General features: G+C 36.4%; 1 protein-coding gene across 6 annotated transcripts in view; it reads right to left on the minus strand.

Moving 5' to 3' along the window:
• Nucleotides 1–2,932: 2,932 nt before the first annotated feature.
• Nucleotides 2,933–21,156, minus strand: part of PRKAA1 (protein kinase AMP-activated catalytic subunit alpha 1) — a 38,177-nt gene continuing 19,953 nt past the window's right edge. For 3 of the 6 annotated variants that reach the window (XM_085001504.1, XM_085001505.1, XM_085001506.1), the window contains 6 exons: nt 17,106–17,250; nt 15,303–15,390; nt 12,933–13,157; nt 9,084–9,570; nt 8,846–8,972; nt 2,933–6,021 (listed from right to left, as the gene is read on the minus strand). In XM_085001504.1, coding sequence (XP_084857630.1) covers nt 5,777–6,021; nt 8,846–8,972; nt 9,084–9,570; nt 12,933–13,157; nt 15,303–15,390; nt 17,106–17,181 — 1,248 coding nt within the window. In that variant the 5' untranslated portion in view covers nt 17,182–17,250 and the 3' untranslated portion in view covers nt 2,933–5,776. 6 annotated transcript variants of the gene reach the window in all.

Genomic DNA, 21,156 nt, shown 5'->3' on the forward strand with positions numbered 1-21,156 from the left:
CGCTGCAGGGTTTTAAGGGCATCCGCCGTCTCTACCCATTAGCTGCCATTAGCATCCACTATCACCCCTTCATTTGTGACACCAAAAATGCTTCCCTCCACACGTTGGCAAATGTCTCTGGCAGAAAGATGGGTCCTCCACCTCTGCCCCATTGAGGATCACTGATGTGAGACAATAATTCTCCAAAGTTTATCCCAAGACCCCCAGGGTCGTCCAGATCCTTTCAAAGTCAAAACTCTCATACTAACATAAAGGCATCCTTTGCCTTTTTCACAATGTTGACATTTGTAGTGAGAGTGGAAAAGCAATGATGGCTAAAACCACCAGCACCTCAGCACATCAAGGCAATGATACCAAGCTGTACTAGCAGTCATTGCAAGCATCGCATTTACTGTAAGAAAGAAAAAAAAAATGCTGTCACTCAATGTCCTTGAGAAGCAGTAAGAATTATTTTATTAAAATAATCCAAGGAGTTTCCATAGTGGCTCAGTGGTTACGAATCCGACTAGGAACCATGAGGTTGCGGGTTCGATCCCTGGCCTCGCTCAGTGGGTTAAGGATCCAGCGTTGCCTTGAGCCATGGTGTAGGTAACAGGCAGCTCAGATCTGGCATTGCTGTGGCTGTGGTATAGGCCAGTGGCTACAGCTCCTATTAGACCCCTAGCCTGGGAACCTCCATATGCCACAGGAGCGGCCCTAAAAAAGGCAAAAAGTCAAAAAGACAAAAAAAAAAAAAAAAAAAATCCAAGTACATATTTCCTTTTTAATATTCTGTATGACAAAATCAGAGATACTGATAATGTGACTTTGCTATATAATGAAGTATGATGTCTCAAGTTAAAAGCACATGTGAGGAGTTCCCGTCGTGGCTCAGTGATTAACGAATCTGACTAGGAACCATGAGGTTGCAGGTTTGATCCCTGGCCTCGCTCAGTGGGTTAACGATCTGGCGTTGCCAGTGACCTGAGGTGTAGGTTGCAGACACGGCTTGGATCTGGCATTGCTGTGGCTCTGGCGTAGGCTGGGGGCTACAGCTCCAATTCAACCCCTAGCCTGGGAACCTCCATGTGCCACAGGTGCAGCCCTAGAAAAGACAAAAAAAAAAAAAAAAAAAAAAAAAAAAAAAAAAGCACATGTGAGACTGCATAAGCTGAAGTAGATACCATTTTTGTGGAATAAAACTTTTATGCAGAAGGACTGACACACCTGCTGTTAATTCAGGTTTGGGTCTGACAAGCCTTTACTTGAAAATAAAGGGTGATTATTACATAAAGAAATACAATTGACAAGGTTGCCAAAGACAAAATTCAAGGATTTAAGCAACAATTATCATTTTGGAAAACTTCCATTTGCCATAATGGTCTTGCCAACTTCCCAGATGAGATCATTGGTGGTATAGGATGTGATTTTTATTCATATTGCTGGATGAAGAACATTTGTAAGAACTGCAGAAGTGAACCAAAATTTTCAAAATGATCAATACTCAATTGTGGTAGCCAGACTCCAAGATGGCTGCCTATGATCCCTACTCCTGGCATTCATACTGTTGTTTAATTCCTTCCCACATCATACCAGGATTGTTCTGTGTTGTCTGTAGGATAGGGCAGAAGTGATAGTAAATCACTTCTGATATTCATAAAAAAGACCGTACTAAAGCGGTGGTAGTGTTTCTTCATTTAGGTAAAGTTTTACATGGAAAACCTAAAACAATGAAAACGCATCAAGCCAAATATTTACGATTTGTGCACGTCTCTGTGTATGTTATACCTCTGTAAAAGTATGTAAAATACACACACACATATATATATATATATACATATATTTCCCTAACAAGGCATTCAGACCTGGATTTATACCTTATAGGGTCACATTCGTACTACTTGGTTCATAACAGCCATGTGAGAAGATCTAGTTCGGGAGTAAATAATTAAATGGTGCTTGAAGCTGTATGTACCCTTTTCTAGGAGTCTTTCCTAAATCTAACAACTCATTAGATCCATTCTACTGTGGTAAAGACTACCTCCTTCACACTTCACCCACCACTTCCCTAATTACTTTGGTCTATAATCATAATGCATCTAATTTCCCATGCTATCTGTGTATAGAGAATATGATCATCTTCCAAGTTGCTAGAAATTTCTAAATTTGTCATAGTTAATGTTTATTGTCATTCACAATAAATAGAACAGTATTTGTTCACAATAACTAGAACAGTTCAATAAATGTTGATTTTTCAGACAACAAAATTTCTTACACACTTTTGTTCAATCAGGGTAAATATTTAACTTCTAAGTTCCCTAAAAGAACAACCTATGTGCTGTTCATAACACACTTGAGTACTGTTTTCTGTAGTTACAATTATCAAGCTATTTTAAAGATTCAGAATGTCAACAGTCTAACATAAACCCTGCCAACAATGCCATATAGGATATGAGGTTTCATACTGATTAAATTCTAACAGTAGAATTCCAACCAAACCCAATGTTAGCCAAAGATAATTGCTTTGACTTTTACTGTATATTATTTTTAGATGAAACAAAAACTCACTAATACAGATGAGACAAAAATCACAATGTTTAAGTGCTAAATTTTGTTCAAGCAGTATATTTTATATTTAGGCACATTGTGTAAAAGGTGCAGAGAGTTAGCCATAATAAGGGCTCTCCCTTCCCCCCATTTAGTAAGAGACCTCACAAAGAAAAATATGATTTCTACTGCAGGTGGGGGAGGCAGACAGAGTTAAGGGGAAAAGATTTAAACACATTTTTCTTTAATTCCAAAGGTGCATGGAGTTCTATATTCACCCAGTCATTAATTCAGTGTGACTGGTGTCACTACAGAGTCAAAAGGGGGGGGGGGAGAGTGCAGAAGTTTTTGCATAAAATCATTTAAAACTGAAAAAACTACAAAACCATCCCAAGAGAAAACATAATCGAAGTAAAAGCAATGGAGTTTATTTCGGTGAAATTATTTTAAATTAGATATGATATATTAAGCTCCCATATCCCCCAACCTGGTAGAAAAGTTCCTCTCAGTGAGAAATCATTTATTTTAATGGCAAAAATTTCACATATCAGTAAAATCTGTTATATTTAAAACTATGTATACAGTACATTTCTGGCAAAAACCTTATACATCTTTCAGTTGTCAAGACAAAGTAAAAATACGGTTGCATAAAATCACAAAAAATATAAATTGCTGAAAAGATAATAAAAAAAGATTAAAAATCATTTGCATTGACTCCTTTACATCTTCAATTAGTTAAGAATTTGCAAACAACAATAAATCTGTGAAAATTCTGGTGCAGCCTTGACATACTCAACCAGAAGTTATCATTTCAAATACCCCAGCTTAAAAAAGAATTCACTGTAATAATCTGTGCATTTATCATACTATTTGTACAAGTGCAATATTTAAATATCTTCAAAATAAAACTCAGTAACTAAAAGGAATCATAATAACTTAAAAAGAAGCAAAGTTTATGAAATTAACAATTTGTAGAAGGTCCTATTTAATTGATTCCTCTTTTTGTTCCTAGCTCCCCACAAGTTACATAGACATTACAACAATGTCTTAGTTCTATATACAAATCTGTAACTTTAAAAATACAGTCTTCTGTTCTTAACATTAGGAACATAATGCTGCATTTAGAGAGCCTACATGAAATCAATATCCTCCAAACAGAGGGCCACATACAAGCTATAAATATAGTTTGAACTATATTTAAATGGAACTCCTATAATTTTATACAACTTTAAGATTCTAAGTTAAACAGAACAAGCCCTGGACAAAAGGAAGCAAGACTTTTCTTTTGAATTCAATGCATATTTCTAGAGATGCTGGAGCCATATCTACAATTACAGTAACGATGCAAGATATCATGACACTTGAGTACATTACTGTCTGGTTACATAGGTGCCAAGAACAATTATACAATACAAAAAAGTCTTAAAAAAAAAAAAAAGACAGTACTGTTGCAATGGAAAAATTTTTTTCTTAAAGTTAAAATATAGTATAAGGCAATTATGGGTGACAATTTTTTTTTTCATTTTTATTTTTTTGTCTTTTGTCTTTTTTAGGGCTGCACCTGCAGCATATGGAGGTTCCCAGACTAGGGGTCGAATCGGAGCTGTAGCTGCCAGCCTACACCACAGCTCACAGCAACGCCGGATCCTTAACCCACTGAGGGAGGCCAGGGATCAAACCTGAGTCCTCATGGATGCTAGTCGGGTTCATTAGCCACTGAGCCATGATGGGAACTCCAGTATTTTATTTTTTATTAGCATATGCATGATATGCAATTTATCTGAGTTGATGCTAAATCTTCTCTTCTACCCCTATGTAATGTATTATACTAAGAGCAAGAAAAAGAAAATATATATCAGAGCTCTTAGGAAGATTTAACATCTTTAGGCAGTTCTCATAATGTTACTTTTTAAAAAGTAATTAAGATCCAAAGTAAATGTGACTATTTGTTCCATGTTTTATCCAAAGAATAACATATCTGCTAAGGAGATATAACCAAATACAATATGTAAACTTTAATTGAATCCTGGCTTGAAATAAAGCTGAAGGACAACGGGAGAGATCTAAATATGTATGATTAGATGTCATTAGGGAATTATTAATTTTGTAATGGTATTATGGTTTTCTAGGAGAATGTCATAATTTTTCCAGGAAATGCTTTATGAGTTGAGGGGTTTTGAGTCTATCTGCAACATCCAAATGGTTCAGGGGGAGAAAAGCATATAGACACATATATACGTATCAATCTATCTATACACAGATATAAATGTAAAGCAAATATGGCAAAATGTTAACGTGTTGAATGTAAGTGGTAGACACACATGTGATCACTTTACAGCCTTTCAATTTTTCTTTTAAAAAATGTCCATAATGAAATTTGAGAGAAAAGATCATATCTGAGCATATAAATAGTTTTTGAAAGAGATGTTCTATGTACTGAATCAATTTAAAAGATATCATGATTGAATGACTAGAGATTTTTGCATACATTCAATACTGACTGACATGATGAGCAGAGGACTTTGTGATATTGGCAAAAGCAACATGATTTATTTACAGTATATGCAATTCAGCTCTCGTGTCAAAAAAGAGCAATTTATGTACAGAATATAGTGGGACAATTGTAAAATTAAACTTAGTGCTTAGAGTATCTGAATATATAAGTTCTGCGTGTTTTTGGACTTATCAAACTAAAGAAAAAAATTTATTTGTGTCCAATATTTTTAATAAGACTTACCATATACTACAGAATATTACAGAGGGGATATGGAAGAATTATCCAGGCTGTCCCCATGGCTGAAAATACTTGCTGCTTAAGAAGGAGCCCAGAAAACAAAATCACCTATAAAAGTCTCTGGGGATTCTAGGCAAATATTTATCGAATGAATTTATGAAGCAAATATATAACACATCAACATGTAATAACATAGGAAGGCCTTTATGGTAAATTAATATTCTATAAAGCCCTGTATACACTAAATATAAAATAGCCAAAAATCAAGTGAGCCTGAGAGACTTACAATTCATTGTGTATATTATTCTATATACCTACTGAACAATGAACAAAATTATTGTATTTTTGCACATTATGCTTTTCACTATTAATCATGTTCCAATCCCTGTGCAAACTGCATTCCAAAAGGCCAATCCTTAGTTATAATTATGTATAACTTGACTATAAGTGGAATCATTTGGCTATGATTTACTATACATGCTTATTGCTATCAAAGAAATAAGCAAAGTTTTAGGTTTACTGTGCAAGAATTTTAATTAGATTTGCACACATCTCAAAAAATTCTATTGTGTGACTTCCAGGTCTTGGAGTTAAGTCAACAGGAGAAGAGTCAAGTGAGGTTACAGATGAGGTAAGAGAAGCTTCTGAGGATTTTCCTTGAGCCTCAGCATCTGAATCATTCCTTTGGCAAGCTCGATAGTTGCTAACTGAGCCCGATCTCTGTGGAGTAGCAGTCCCTGATTTGGCTTCAGTAATTTCATCTGGATAAAAAAAATTTCAGTTTATTATAATCCATAACACCTTTCCTCCCAATTTTTTTTAATGGCCACACCTGCAGGATATGGAAATTCCCTGGCCAGGGACTGAATACAAGCTGCAGCTGTAACCTATGCCACAGCTGCAGCAACACTGGATCCTTCAACCCATTGCACTGGGCCAGGGATCAAACCTGCACTCTGCAGTGACCCGAGCCACTGCAGTTGGATTCTTTTTTCTTTTTTTTTTGCCATTTCTTGGGCCGCTCCCGCGGCATATGGAGGTTCCCAGGCTAGGGGTCCAATCGGAGCTGTAGCTGCCAGCCTACGCCAGAGCCACAGCAACACCAAATCCAAGCCACGTCTGCGACCTACACCACAGCTCACGTCAACACCGGATCGTTAACCCACTGAGCAAGGGCAGGGACCGAACCCGCAACCTCATGGTTCCTAGTCGGATTCGTTAACCACTACGCCACGACGGGAACTCCACAGTTGGATTCTTAACCACTGTACCACAGCAGAGACTCCACACTCCACAAAATTTTAATGGTATTTAATTTGCTTCTTTAAGTGAGATTGCTGACCAGCTATCAAGAACATGTTTATTGGAGTTGCAGTTGTGGCTCAGAAGCTAGTGAACACAATTAGGATCCATGAGGATGTAGGTTTGATCCCTGTCTTGCTCAGTGGGTTAAGTATCTAGCGTTGCCGTGAGCTGTGGTGTAGGTCACTTCCATATGCCAAGGTGTGGCCCTAAAAAGCAAAAAAAAAAAAAAAGAAGAACATGCTTATTTTGAATACTTCCTAAAATAGAGGCAGTGAGTCTGTGTGTTCTGCCATTTGCCTTCTTTACACACAGCAATGTATTCCCCTGATGACTTAAGATTGGGTACATATGGAGCTACTCCTCAGTCTTGCAATCCAAAATTAAGAGCCCAATAAGTTAATAATGAAGCTTAATAAATATCATTCCCTAGCAATAAAAATCCAATCTCTCTATATTAAAATAATAGGATAAATGCGCTTAAAATTTGGAAGGAGTTCCTGTTGTGGCACAGTGGGTTAAGAATCTGCCTGCAGCAACTCAGGTCACTGCAGAAACATGGGTTTAATCCTGGCCCAGCACAATGAGTTCATAAACACCTAAAAGTTGAGGGCCTTGCCATAGGTAACAGATGGACAGAGAGGTAAATCTAGAGCCCAGGTCTCCTAACTCGCATCTCAATGCTTTTCATTCTCCCCCTTTATCTTCAAATTTGATTTAAGATCTTATTAAAAAACAACAATTCCAATGAACAAAAATCAGGGAAAAACTTAAGTTGGGAACACAATATAAAAACAGTAAATGGTCATTCAATTGGCAGACCTAGGTACTAATATTACCATAGGTTACAAAATGAATCCAAATACAGTGAGAAAAAAAAAATTTTTTTGGAGTTCCCCAGTAGCCCAGCAGGTTAAGGATCTGACTGTTGTCACTACTCTGGCTCAGGTTGCAGCTGTGGCTCAGGCTCAGTCCCCGGCGCGGGAACTTCCACCTGCTGCAGGTGCAGCCAAAAACAAAATAAAACCCATTCTTTATCTCAGATTGCATTAGTATGTGTTAGCAGAAAAACACCATATGAACATAAAGGTAAGCAAACAAACAGGTCGGCCAACATATCATTCTTCAAATCTGTGCCTGATAACTACATAGGTACTATCTTTGAGTTTAAAAAGAAGACAAAAAACTCATAACTGAATCTCATCTAATAATCCCATATAATCTTAAATGAACAAAAGTGGCAACATATCTTAATTCAATTGATATGGCCAGTGAAGAACTGCCATAAACTTCTACTTAATTAAAGGCTCTGTGGGAGACCATTTATGTATATACAGCTATACCTCTTTATAATGCTGAAGTAGAGAAAAAGAATAAGTACGTATTTACTTGAATTACAAGTCAAGTTGTTCCATCAGGCTTTTTAATAAATAAGGTAAATTAGGTTTTAGAGTGTTTTGCATGGGAAATGTGAATTAATATAAATTTCAAACTGTGGTATGATCTTGCACCATTTATTGGAGGTCTGTTATAGTTTATTCATATATACCTTGGTATATAAGATATTTGTCCCACTTAACATAAAAATAACAACAAAAAATCCCTTTCAGCTTTCTGCAATTATTTACCTCAACCAATCTAGTTGAGAAGAAGATATTCTGGCAAACTACAAATAATGGTAATCAGAGATGTATTTTCTAAGTACAGATTTTTCATTTTTAAACTATTAAAACTGTAAAACAATATAATGTTTCTTTAATAAAACTCACAGACATATTTTAAATTCTCATAGTAGAGAAGGGTCATTATTTTGACAACCAATTAAAATACCTAACTTTAAAAATTTTTACTATTTCAGTGATTTGAAATAGTGATTTGAATCAGGTTATCTATGACTATTTACGACTGCACGTAAATAGACATGTACCTAAAATGTTTAATGTTTAAGGTTAACAATGTTGCCTTTAGCTAATTACAATGGCTATCTGGGACACAGAGTGCTTCAGTTCCAGGAAATGCAGCAGGAACTATCACTTTAGGATTAGGCTGTATCAAGCTTTAAGGATTTTATAAGAAGATAATATTAAAAGTACAGTACACTATTCACAAGACTCACAAATGCTGACATGACAAAGGCACAAAATCTCACATTTTATGTTCTTTTGCTATTAAATTACAAGGAACAACTCAACAAGCTTCAAAAGAATCAAAGATTTACTAAAACGCCAAATTAGGTAACAAGGTCTCTTATGTCATCTACGTTGTTTTGTGTGATGTACATACCATCAATACTACGGAAATCCAATAAGTACGTCCTACTATCCACTTGGTATAACTGTAGACTCATTTTGGAGTATGTACTTGTCACAGGATTCTTCCTTCGAACACGCAAATAATATGGATTTACAACCTAGCATATGGCATGGACAAAAACAAAGTCAAAAGCAATTTTTCTATAAAGCATCTCACAGACTAAAGGTTTGACTAAATGTGCTAACAACAGCAGAATGCTCGTTCTTACCTTCCACTCATAATCCAGTTGTTTAATTGCTCTACAAACTTCTGCCATGATATCATTGGGTCGACTTTGACTTCTAATTCCCAAATGCCATTTTGCTTTCCTTACACCTTGGTGTTTGGATTTTTGTGGATTTAATTCATCAAGGGTATGGCGTGCCCTTGGAGTTTCAGCAACCAAAAACGGTACTCTTTCAGGATGGGGCCGAGTCAAATGGTGATCATCAAGAAAAGAATCAGGTGGGCTTGTTGCCAAGTAAAAATCTTTGGCCTCATTCATTATTCTCCTGTTATCTATTATAAGGTGGTAGGCAACTGCCAAAGGGTCCTGGTGATTTCTGTTATAAAGGCAGCTGAGAACCTCCTCTTCTGAGCATTCAAATTTTTCACATACTTCTTTTAAGGCTTCATCATCAATCATGGTTGAACTATACGATGGATCCTCAGGAAAGAGATATTTTGGAAGGTCCTGTTTAAACCATTCATGTTCCCTGAGAGAAAATGTCAGAGGTCACGAGAAGGATTTTGAGGAGAGATGAGACTAAAAGCCACAATTTGAGGATTTAGGATATGAATTCATTTATAGTTATACTCATACTGTATTATCACTTTTTAAAACTGAGATTTTCCTCTTCAGGATCACATTTCATTGTATATATTGGGAGAAATGCTCCAGCCTTCCTCTGATTTTAAAAGGGAGAAAACACTGCTGTAGCAACCAAAAAAGTGTCTACACTTTTATTTAAAGTTTTGGAACAGATGGTAATGATAAACAAATGGCAAAGATCATCTTACATCCAGCTTCTTTATAATACTCTTTGAATGTAATATTAAGATATTAAGTGAAAAAAATACATAACAAAAAAAGACAACTATTATTCATTGAGTGCTTGGTATGTGCACTTCAACACTTCATAACATCATCTCACCTCTTTTTTTTTTAACTCTTTTTTTTTTTTTTTGTCTTTTCTAGGGGCATATGGAGGGTCCCAGGCTAGGGGGTCTAATCAGAGCTGTAGCCGCCAGCCTACACCAGAGTCACAGCAACCTGAGATCCGAGCTGTGTCTGTGACCTACATCACAGCTCACAGCAATGCCAGATCCTTAACCCACTGAGCAAGGCCAGGGATTGAACCCAAAACCTCATGGTTCCTAGTCGGATTTGTTGACCACTGAGCCACCACAGGAACTCCTATTTTTTTTTTTTATCTTTTATTTATTTTTTTCTACTGTACAGCATGGTGACCCAGTTACACATACATGTATACATTCTATTTTTTCGCACTACATGCTCCATCACAAGTGACTAGACAGAGTTCCCAGTGCTACAAAGCAGGATCTCATTGCTAATCCATTCCAAAGGCAATAATCTGCATCTACTAACCCCAAGCTCTCAGTTCATCCCACTCCCTCCCCCACCTCATTTTTAAACAACTCTCTTATGAAGATGGTAATACCCCTTATTTTAAATGAAGGAACTGAGGACTTCCTAACTTCACATATAAGAGGATACTTTTGATCTGAACTATGTAAAAAATTAAGCTAAAGCTAAAAGCATCAAGCAAGGAAAACAGCTACAAGAACAATGATTATCTTTTGGGTGATGGCATTAGAGATCTTTTTTTAAATTTAATTTTATTGGAGGATAGTTGATTAAGACCACTGTAATCTCTATTTTTTGGGTGTTTTCCAAGTCTTTTCCAATTGTCATATATTTCAATTAATTGGAAAAATATGTAAAACACAATAAAGGGTGTCTCTCACGAAGACATAGATATAAATTTTAGGAGTTTCTGCTATGATGCACAAGGTTAAGGATCCACTTTTGTCTCTGTGGAGGTGCTGCTTCAATCCCCAGCCTAGTGCAGTGGGTTAAGGATCCAGCATTGCCCCCGCTGTGGTGTAGGTTGCAGCTGTAACTCGGATTCAATCCCTGCCTTGGGAATTTCCATATGCTGCAGGTGAGGCCAAAAAACAAAAATAAATAAAAGAGAATGATTAGCTCTTCTCCTCTAGTGGTAAAATCATGCCCTGCCAGTCATGGTATCTTTAAGCTGGTCTACAGCACTTGGAGTAAATGTAAAGGAATCAAGCTTTAAATTCTACATATGATCTTTCCTCTTTCTTCATTACTCTAATGCTTTCTTCTTTACTATTCCCAGATACACATCTGATTTCTTTTTTCTTTCTCCATCCATCTCAGAGAAATGTGCTGTGTAGCCATAAGAAGACCAAAAGAGAAATTTTCCATAAGGTTAAAAAAAAAAAAAAAAGGAAGGAAACAATGGTACAAGAAAACTTGCAGTGATTTTTTTTATAATCTTCATCAGAAATGGCTCGCCCAAATCGCAGAAAGAAATTTGTCATCATCATTTCTGCCTTATTTATTTATTTATTTATCGTTTTTTTAGGGCCGTACCCGCAGCATATGGAGGTTCCCAGACTAGGGGTCTAATCGGAGCTACAGCTGCCTCTTGGTTACTAGTCGGATTTGATAACCTCTGAGCCACGATGGGAACTCCAATTCTGCCTTATTTAAACTACTAGTTTGAACCACATGAAACTGGCAATATTGACAATTCTTTTTACCTACAAAACAGTAATTTCACATGTAATTCAATGCACACTATTAACAAAAAAACAAAAGAAAAAACCCCACGTTATTTAAAATTTCTCATTGCTTGAGATGAATAAAAGGAAAAATTACAATAATAACTCATCAGAACTCAAATAGCAACACACAAATTTACTACTAAAAAGTATCAATCCCATAAGAACATGTGACAGTCAAACATGAAGCATAGTATAGGAAATCTTAAAAAGAATCACTTCAGGGAATTCCTGTCATGGCTCAGCAGAAACGAGTCTGATTAGAATCCATGAGGACACAGGTTTGATCCGTGGCCTCGCTCAGAAGGTTAAGGATCCATCATGCCATGGGCTGTGGTATAGATCACAAACGCGGCTCAGATCCTGCATTGCTATGGCTGTAGCTGCGGTGTAGACTGGCAGCTGTAGCTTCCATTCAACCCCTAGCCTGGGAACCTCTATATGCCTAGGGTGAGGCTAAAAAGACAAAAAATAAAAATAAAATCACTCCAAAATCTAATGCCCACTAAGGTCTTTTTTATTTTTCATTAGCTTTCTTTTTACTTTAAAAATATAAGATTGTTAAATTTCAAAACAAATACATTCTCTTAAGTACAAAATGAAAGCTCCCTTCCTACAAATCTTACTTCCTTGAGGTAGCAAGTTTAGTGTGTAATTTTTTTTTGGCTGCACCTGCAGCGTATGAAGTTCCTTAGCCAGGGAGATAATATGAGCCACAGCAGGGCCAATGCTAGATCCTTAACCCACCAGGCCAGGCCAGGGCTCAGACCCTCGCCACCTCAGAGACAATGCTGGATCTGCCCCACAGCAGGAACTCCAGTGTGTATTTTAAAAAACCAAGATAAAATAGAAGTTCCCATTGTGACTCAGCAGCTTACAAACCTAAATCATATTCTTGAGGACTCAGGTTCGAACCCTGGCCTTGCTAGTGGGTTAAGGATCCAGGGTTGGTGTGAGCTGTGGCACAGGTTGCAGATGTGGTTTGGATCTGGCTGGCTGTGGCTATGGCTGGCAGCTATAGCTCGGATTTGACCCCTAGCCTGGGAACTTCCATATGCCTCAGGTGTGGCCCTAAAAACCAAACCAAACCAAACCTAACAAAAAAACAAAATAAAATAAATAAAGGAGTCTACATACTATTTTTAACATAAAAACAGGATTACACTGTACATACTGTCCTGCAACTTTTTTTTCACTTATATCATTGATACTATTAGATCTGATCATTACATTGCTTTATTACCTGATATCTTTGATTGTGGCTCTCTTCATGGGATCCACCTGTAGCATATGTTTCAAAAGGCTAATCACAGAAGGATTTAAATACTGAGGGGTATAAAAGATCCCATCACAAATCTTCTTAAAAAGAGTTGGCACATGATCATCATCAAATGGAAGTGTTCCACATAATAAAGCATAGAGAATAACCCCACTGCTCCATATATCTACCTCTGGACCAGCATACAACCTGTAACAGGAAACACCAATTGGATTAAATAATCATTAGAGTTGATCAAGTATCAAACACTTTAAATAGATATACTTCATAAAGAATTATTAATCAGAATATGGTTTCTATAAGTCACTGCAGTGTACTACACAGATTCTACACTAATTCTATCAGTTATATATTTGAAAACAAAAATTATGAATTTTTTTTTTTATGAATTTTTTTTTGCCTGTGCCTACTACCATAGTAATATACAAGAGTTCCCAGACCAGGGATTGAATCCTTGCCACAGCAGTGACAACAATGGATCCTTAACCTGCTGTGCCACCAGGAAAAGTCCAAAATTTTCTAAAGTTACAAACTATAGCTAAAATTTTCTTCTTACTACTTTACAAGGGTCCTCATGACAGCCATTCGATAGGGCTAAACTTTGAATAATAAACATCATTACTGAATTTAAAACCATTGTTTTTTGCTTACAGAGGAGAGATTAAATGATCTTTCATCAACAGAGATTGTTCTTTAGTGATGGACTCTAAGCCCACTCTCCCCAATAATCCAAAATCTCATACCAAAGTTAAAGGAGGCTGGGCTGTGAAGAAAGCCCAGCTAACTGATTCACAGAGGATTTCAAACTCTTAGTTGCAGTACTGTAGTCTACTGATTTAACTAGCTGCAGCCTATTAAATAACCCATTCAAAGTCTGACTTCAGGGAAAAGATTTCTTTAAATTGGTCAAATAAATTGTGGAAATGATCAGTAAATATTGTTTTAAAAGTAAAAGTTTCCAGAGTTCCCGTCGTGGCGCATTGGTTAACGAATCCGACTAGGAACTATGACATTTCGGGTGTAATCCCTAGCCTTGCTCAGTGGGTTAAGGATCCAGCGTTGCCGTGAGCTGTGGTGTAGGTTGCAGATGTGGCTTGGATCCTGTGTTGCTGTGGCTCTGGCATAGGCTGGTGGCTACAGCTCTGATTAGACCCCTAGCCTGGGAATCTCCATATGCTGTGGGAGTGGCCCTAGAAAAAGCAAAAAGACAAAAATAAATAAATAAAAGCTTCCATACATCTAGACTTCATAGAAAGACCTTTTCCAAACTGGAAAAATTAGACTTCAGAAATGGCCCATTGCATATATGCATAATTACAACACATTCTTTTTATTTTTTTAATTAACACTATCCCCAGTATCCAGATCCTAAATTGTTTTCTTCCCAAAATAATTTAGATAGCCCATATAAATATTTAAATATGCTAACATAAAAAGACAATGATGAACCCTGGTAAATCTAAAATTAAATATTTCTGCCTTACTCATATCTATGTCTTAACACAAATACAATTTTTCTGAGCAGCCTAGACAAGTAAACTTATGAAAATAGCAAATACCACATTTTTGCATTCTAAATTAATCAGGAGGTAAAACATTCAAAGAAACATGGTTTGAATGAAAAGTTATTAAAAGCTAATTATAAAAACTAGTAAAAAAATTTTTTAGCTTCTCTGTCTTCAGTGGTACAGTGAAGAACAATTACTCTTCAAAAAATTAAATTTTCCTGTCATCTTAAATATGTGAAAAGCTGCTCTATACAAAGATCCTTATGTTCTCAATGCTGGTGGTTAGCAAATTGAAGAATTAGAATTCTTATAATATTTCATTCTCTAGAAGATGTAAAAAATGAAAATTCAAAATAAATGAAATCTTAAGAGTTTAACAGAATTTCAATCCAATTCCCCCAGACACCTTATAATAAAAGATAAAGCTAATTTGAACAATTAAAGTTACATATTACTTCATTCTTCATTTAAGTAAATAGTAAACCATTTCTAACTACTAGATATTCCTAATACTCAAGTTTTTAATGTCTTATCATTAAAACTTACTAGTTTCAATTTCTTCCATGGTGGGGGGGGAATGAAAGTATTCTCATCTAACTATTGACTTGCAAACCAACACTCTCCTCTATATATGGAGTCCTTAATCCTTATTCACTTATAATGTTTTATTCTTAAACTGGAACACTTCTGGATAAGAAAAGAATAAGCCTTAATTTTCTTTCCTTTCACTAGAATTAAATATGACACTATAGACTAACAAAATCCAGGAGAAAAAGACAATTACAAATACATTGGGGGACGGTAGGGGGGAGGCGTCAAATACTACCTTCCTGAAATTACTTCTGGTGCAGCATAGTTGGGTGAGCCACAACTCGTTCTTAAAAATTCACCATCTGACATCATGTTTGAAAGACCTGAAAATGCACAACATCCACTACTCAAGATTTCCCAAGGACAAAAATTTAAAAACTCCATTAAACAATAAAATTGAGTTTGCATTAAAGTGAGAACTAATCATTTTTTTTTTCTTTGCTTCAGCAGAATCTTGTGGTCTTCATTGTTACCAAATATTTTGCCTTTATACCATAAAATCTATAATCTATTTCAACACTTAAAGCCAGTGCACTGTTGGAGTTTAATAAGTACATATTAAGCTATTGGTTATTTTGCTTACTAGAATAAACTTGGCATGTTTAAGTATTACTAATATAGAAATTCTAGGAAAAAATGTAGCACGGAATTAAAATTCAAAGTTTCTACTAACCGCTGTTCAAAAAAACATATACAATAATTTTGAATGTCAAAGTCCCTTTATAATTTAATGCAAAAAATACTCTGCCTCCTCAAAAATTCAATGTATATGGAGTTCCCTTGTGGCACAGCAGGTTAGGAATCTTCCACTGTCATTACAGTGTCTCAGGTCACTGCTGTGGTGCAGGTTTGATCCCTGGCCTGGGAAATTTCACATGCTGCAGGCTCAGCTGAGAAAAAAAAATGCAATGTATAAAAATAATGACAACTGAGTAATAAGGAAGTCAGTTTAAAAAAAAAAAAACAGTAGCTCATAGCTGTTTACCACTATTTAATGAATCTCTATAGATTAAAAAATATATACATATACCAGAGTTCCCGTCATGGCACAGCAGAAACGAATCTGACTAGGAACAATGAGGTTGCAGGTTCGATATCTGGCCTCACTTGTGGGTTGAGGACCCGGCATTGCTGCGAGCTGTGGTATAGGTCACAGACGTGGCTCGGATCTGGTGTTGCTGTGACTCTGGTGTAGGCTGGCAACAACAGCTCCGAATGGACCCCCAGCCTGGGAACCTCCATACGCCATGGGTGTGGCCCTAAAAAGACAAAAAATAATAAATAAAATTTAAAAATAAATAAATAAAATACTTAAAAAAAATAATTTTGTTCATGTGGTTTAGCTTCTGGCTTTCAAAGTTTGAATAACTCCATTCCAGTCTCTCTCTCTCTTTTTTTTCTTTTTTTTTTTTTTTTTTTTGCCTTTTTGCCATTTCTTGGGCTGCTCCTGAGGCATATGGAGGTTCCCAGGCTAAGGGTTGAATTGGAGCTGTAGTCGCCTGCCTACGCCACAGCCATGGCAATGCGAGATCCGAGCCACATCTGTGACCTACACCACAGCTCAGGGCAACGCCGGATCCTTAACCCACTGAGCAAGGCCAGGGATCGAACCTGCAACCTCATGGTTCCTAGTCGGATTTGTTAACCACTGAGCCATGAAGGGAACTCCTCCAGTCTCTTTCCTTTTTTTCTTCGGGAACTCCTCCAGTCTCTTTCTTTTTGCTCCATACTTGATCAAAAGAACAAACTGGAAATAGGTTGCTAACTTCTTCACAAATTAAAGACTCTTTTCAAATGGTGTTACTAATACTGCCAACTTAAATTGTTTGCCTAAACTTAAACTGTCATAAAACTCAATTTTAAAGATATAAAGCTAAGAAAAGTGAATTCCTTATTTTCACTCCTTTTGTATGTACATAGACAAAATGGTGAGGATACACTACTTTGGGATACTCGGTCTACTGCATAAGTTATCTGAATAATGCTATTGATGTTTGTTAAACATAATGAATATATCAAACTATAAAAATCTCCTTACCGAAGTCAGCTATTTTTGCATTCATGTGTGCATCAAGCAGGACATTTTCAGGTTTCAAATCTCTGTGGACCACCATATGCCTGTGACAATAATCCACACCAGAAAGGATTTGTTGGAAGAGACGTCGACTTTCTTTTTCATCCAGCTAAGAACAGTAGAGAGATATCTTAAAGGTGAGTCTTTAAAAGAAGTTATTCTACCTATAATTCTCCAACCAATAAAACTGGGAAAATGCAAGAAACCTTCACAAGATACTTTTGAATTGGGGAGAATATAAAGACAGCACCAAACGGAAATGCTAGGAGGGACTTAGAACCCAAGTCAGGAACTCAGCTTTCTTATATTACCACTCTTCTGACTACACTCTAAAAGCTTTCTTCCATCTAAATTTCATGCACTATTTCAAATAATTTCATATTTTACTTAAAACTAAGCATTTTTTCCTATAAATTACAAATATTTAATCCTTGATTCCTTTAACCATTATTTATTGAATACCTTCAATGGGCCATGCATTGTTTTAGACAATCATGATATAGCAATGAATAAAACCAAGGCCCTAATCTAGTTACAGAAAATAGATAATAAACACATAAAGAGTGACAGTGTTTTGAAGAAAAATAAAGCAGGATAAGGGCACAGAGAGTTTATACTGGGGTGGGGAATACTGTTTTGGACCACATGAGAAAGCAACATTTAAGCATTATTAATGAATTTGCAAGCATGACCATGTTATCATATCTCCTAAAATAAAAGATGTTTTAACGAAATAAAAACCTTTTTTAATTTGTTTTACAAAATACAACATTTATCTTTGTTTACTGAAAAAATCATATCTTTATGCTATAACTACGTTTTTTAAAATACTCTTTAAAAACTTCTCTTTCCATTTATCCTTATTTGCTTATTTTATTAATTTTTTTTTCCATAAGTGAAAACCATTACTTGGATATGCCTGCTCCCAAGAAGTTATATTTAATAAATGAGCTATTAATCCCCTGGGCAAAGGACTCTAATATACAATTCTCTAACACAGGTCACAAATTAGCATTATAAAACCAGATTCTTACACCTATTAAATGGCGTTGAAAATCTGGAAGATGAAAACAGTCATTTCTTTTGAAAGTATAAGTAAAATTATCAAAGTACTAAGAGACACCCTTCCTCCAGAGGAATCTAATGCCTTTATTTCTAGGTTCATTTTTTAATACAACTTCATGTCAAATATACTAAATGGGAAAAAAATCTGTTCTAAATGTCAAAGAGAAGAAAATCTGATTAAACAAAATATAAAAATCAAAATTATACTATATTAATAATAAATACGGGACAGAGATCAAGGCAGGGAAGTCTACAAAGAAAGATTAGAAAAGTCAAAGCATATTTCCATTTAAACATGGCAGATGGAACCTTTGGTCTCCACTTTTTGAAACATCACTAAAATGATAGCATATAAAGACAAAAGAGCAAGAGAAGAGACAGCACTAATCAAGAGGAGTCACTAAGCTAGACAGAAGATGAACAGTGCTGTGCTGGCCAACCACAGGAAGCTGAACCTCCTAAGCCTTTAGGGGTGGAAATCAGTGATAAGCTCAGCTGCACACAGACCCCTGAAAGGGCTTAGATATTGAAGGTGTTGGGCTGAAGGTAGAAATGAGAAGTGAGCTGACAACAGGACAACTGGTTGAAGAAAGACATTTTAAGCTCATACTTACTGAGGAATAAGACCCATGATTTACTCCTTAGTAAGGCTGAACTAGCTCTGTTCTTAAGGACACCAATGTAGGAACAAGGCACAAGAAGGAAATTGTGGGGATTCATTGAAAGTCAACATACTAACCAGTGAGGCTTGCTAGCCTTTCCCCATTTAGCTCGCAGAGGCACTGGCAGCTAAGCCAATAGCCACAAGGAAACTAGAAGGTTTCTTCTACAGCAGCTAAATATTTATACATTTTCTCCTTTTTTGGCTGCACCCAAGGCATGGGGAAATTCCAGGGCCAGGGACTGAATCCCAGTCGCATCTGTGACCTACACCACAGCTGTGGCAGTGCTAATATTCCTTAACCCATTGAGCTGGGCTGGGGATTGAACCAGCAATGCCACGAGACAAGCTGGATTATTAACCCACTTCACCACAATGGAAATTCCAAAATATGTGTAATTATTGACATTCTCTAATCAAATGGGCAGGTCCCTACCTATTCAACTTATGGGAAGACCCACCAATCAATAAGTTCTACCACCATGAGCTTTGCATTTAGTATTTCACTCTCAGATATGGGCCCACAACCCAGAATCACCAGACATCTGAGCAAGAGCCATGTACAAAAGACAAAGACCAATAAAATGAACAGAAGAACAGGGAGCAGGGAGCACAGAAGGCACAGAGGCAATGTAGGGAACAGAAGAAAACTTTTTTTTTTAAACTAATTGCCATCTTCATATAGATAAGTTTATTTGCTCAATGGAACAAAAAAAATAGGCTAATTTGAGAAAGACAATTTCAGAAAATAAGAAAGAGATCTTTGAAATAGAAAAATGACAGCTGGAATTTTAATATGCAAGAGGCAAAATTGAGGGAAATATCCGTAACGTAAAACAAAATGATCAAGACATGAAAAAAGGAAGAGAAATGATAAGAAAGCAAGATATCAATCCAACTTATGTCTGTTCCCATTTCTCTAGGCAGAACATTGGGGCAGAACATTGGGGAGATTGGAGGAGGAAGGGGGACTGAAAAGACAGATAAAACACTTGAAATTGAAATGAACCATGTTAAAAAATGGTAAAATTAAAATTAACTTGGCTAATGATTTTGATGAAAGTAAACAGATGTGCTATATAGAACAAATGAATGAATGATATAAGAACTCTAAATTGGGAGGGAAAAAAAACTGGCTTCTCCATGCTCGACCTGCTCTTCTGGAAAGAGGTTTTTGCATACTACATACCCCAAGTTGAGAAAAAGTATGGATGGGGGGTAGTGTGCAGTTTTGGTATCTGTAACTTAAGATACTGTTAAAACTGCCTTCTAAAGTTCCTTCCAATTCTGAATTCTTTAAGTCTAATTTCTCCTTCACAGAACCTGTTCTGACTATTCCAGGTACACCAGATTTCTGAAACCAAAAAATGAATGCAATTTAAATGTGGCTAGGGTTGACTAGCAAGGCCTCGATCTTTAAGTATTTAATAACATATTTTGTGAGGACTAAATACCTACTTTTAGATATATATTAAAATTATCCTTGTGCCCCAGAAGCTAAGTCTGAAGATCATGAGTTTTGGAATCTCAATCCAATTCTGTCGTCAATAAATTATGTGACCTTAAGCAAATATATAAACTGTCAGTCTCAGATTCCATATCTGTGTAAGTAGTACGGAGATAATATTTAAGATCCTTCCTAGCTCTAAACAGTCTCTGATTCTAGGCAAATATATGAATAAAGGAACTGGTTATTAAATAGACCTCTTAACAAAATTGCTTTCTGGTATTTTTTGATGCTAGTAAGGGATAAGGGAAGTTACAAAATATATATAGGATTAAATCAGAACTGCTTACCCTTCCATTTTTACAGATATAATCAAATAGCTCGCCTCCTGAAACATATTCCATCACCATGAAAATATCAGATGGTGTACTGATGACCTGGTACCTGGTGAGAGAAAACATTGTCTACCAGTATTAAACACGTATATTCATTCATTCAATAAATATTTACTGAGTGCCTACAATACACCAGGCATTGCGCCGGGAGCTGGGAAAACTGTAGGGAACAAAATAAATTCTCTACTCTCATGGAGTTCGTGTTCCAGGAGCCAGGAAACAGACACTAAGTAAAAAGGCAATATCTCAGGTGGTGGAACATGCTATGAAGAGGAGAAAAGCAAACTAAAGGGAATCATTCAGACAGGGTGTTCAAGGAAGGCCTCTCTGATGAAGTAACACTTAAGCAGAGCCTTGGAAGTGAGGAAACTAACTCTGCCATTATCTAGGAAGACGGTAAACCCGGCAGAGGAAACAGCAAGTGCAAAGGCCCCCAGGTGGAAACCT

The sequence above is a fragment of the Sus scrofa genome, chromosome 16 (assembly GCF_054392235.1).
Source record: "Sus scrofa isolate SSC_HxYL_T2T_F1_AM1 chromosome 16, Sscrofa_HxYL_maternal_Yorkshire_Landrace_v2.0, whole genome shotgun sequence".
NCBI lineage: Eukaryota > Metazoa > Chordata > Mammalia > Artiodactyla > Suidae > Sus > Sus scrofa.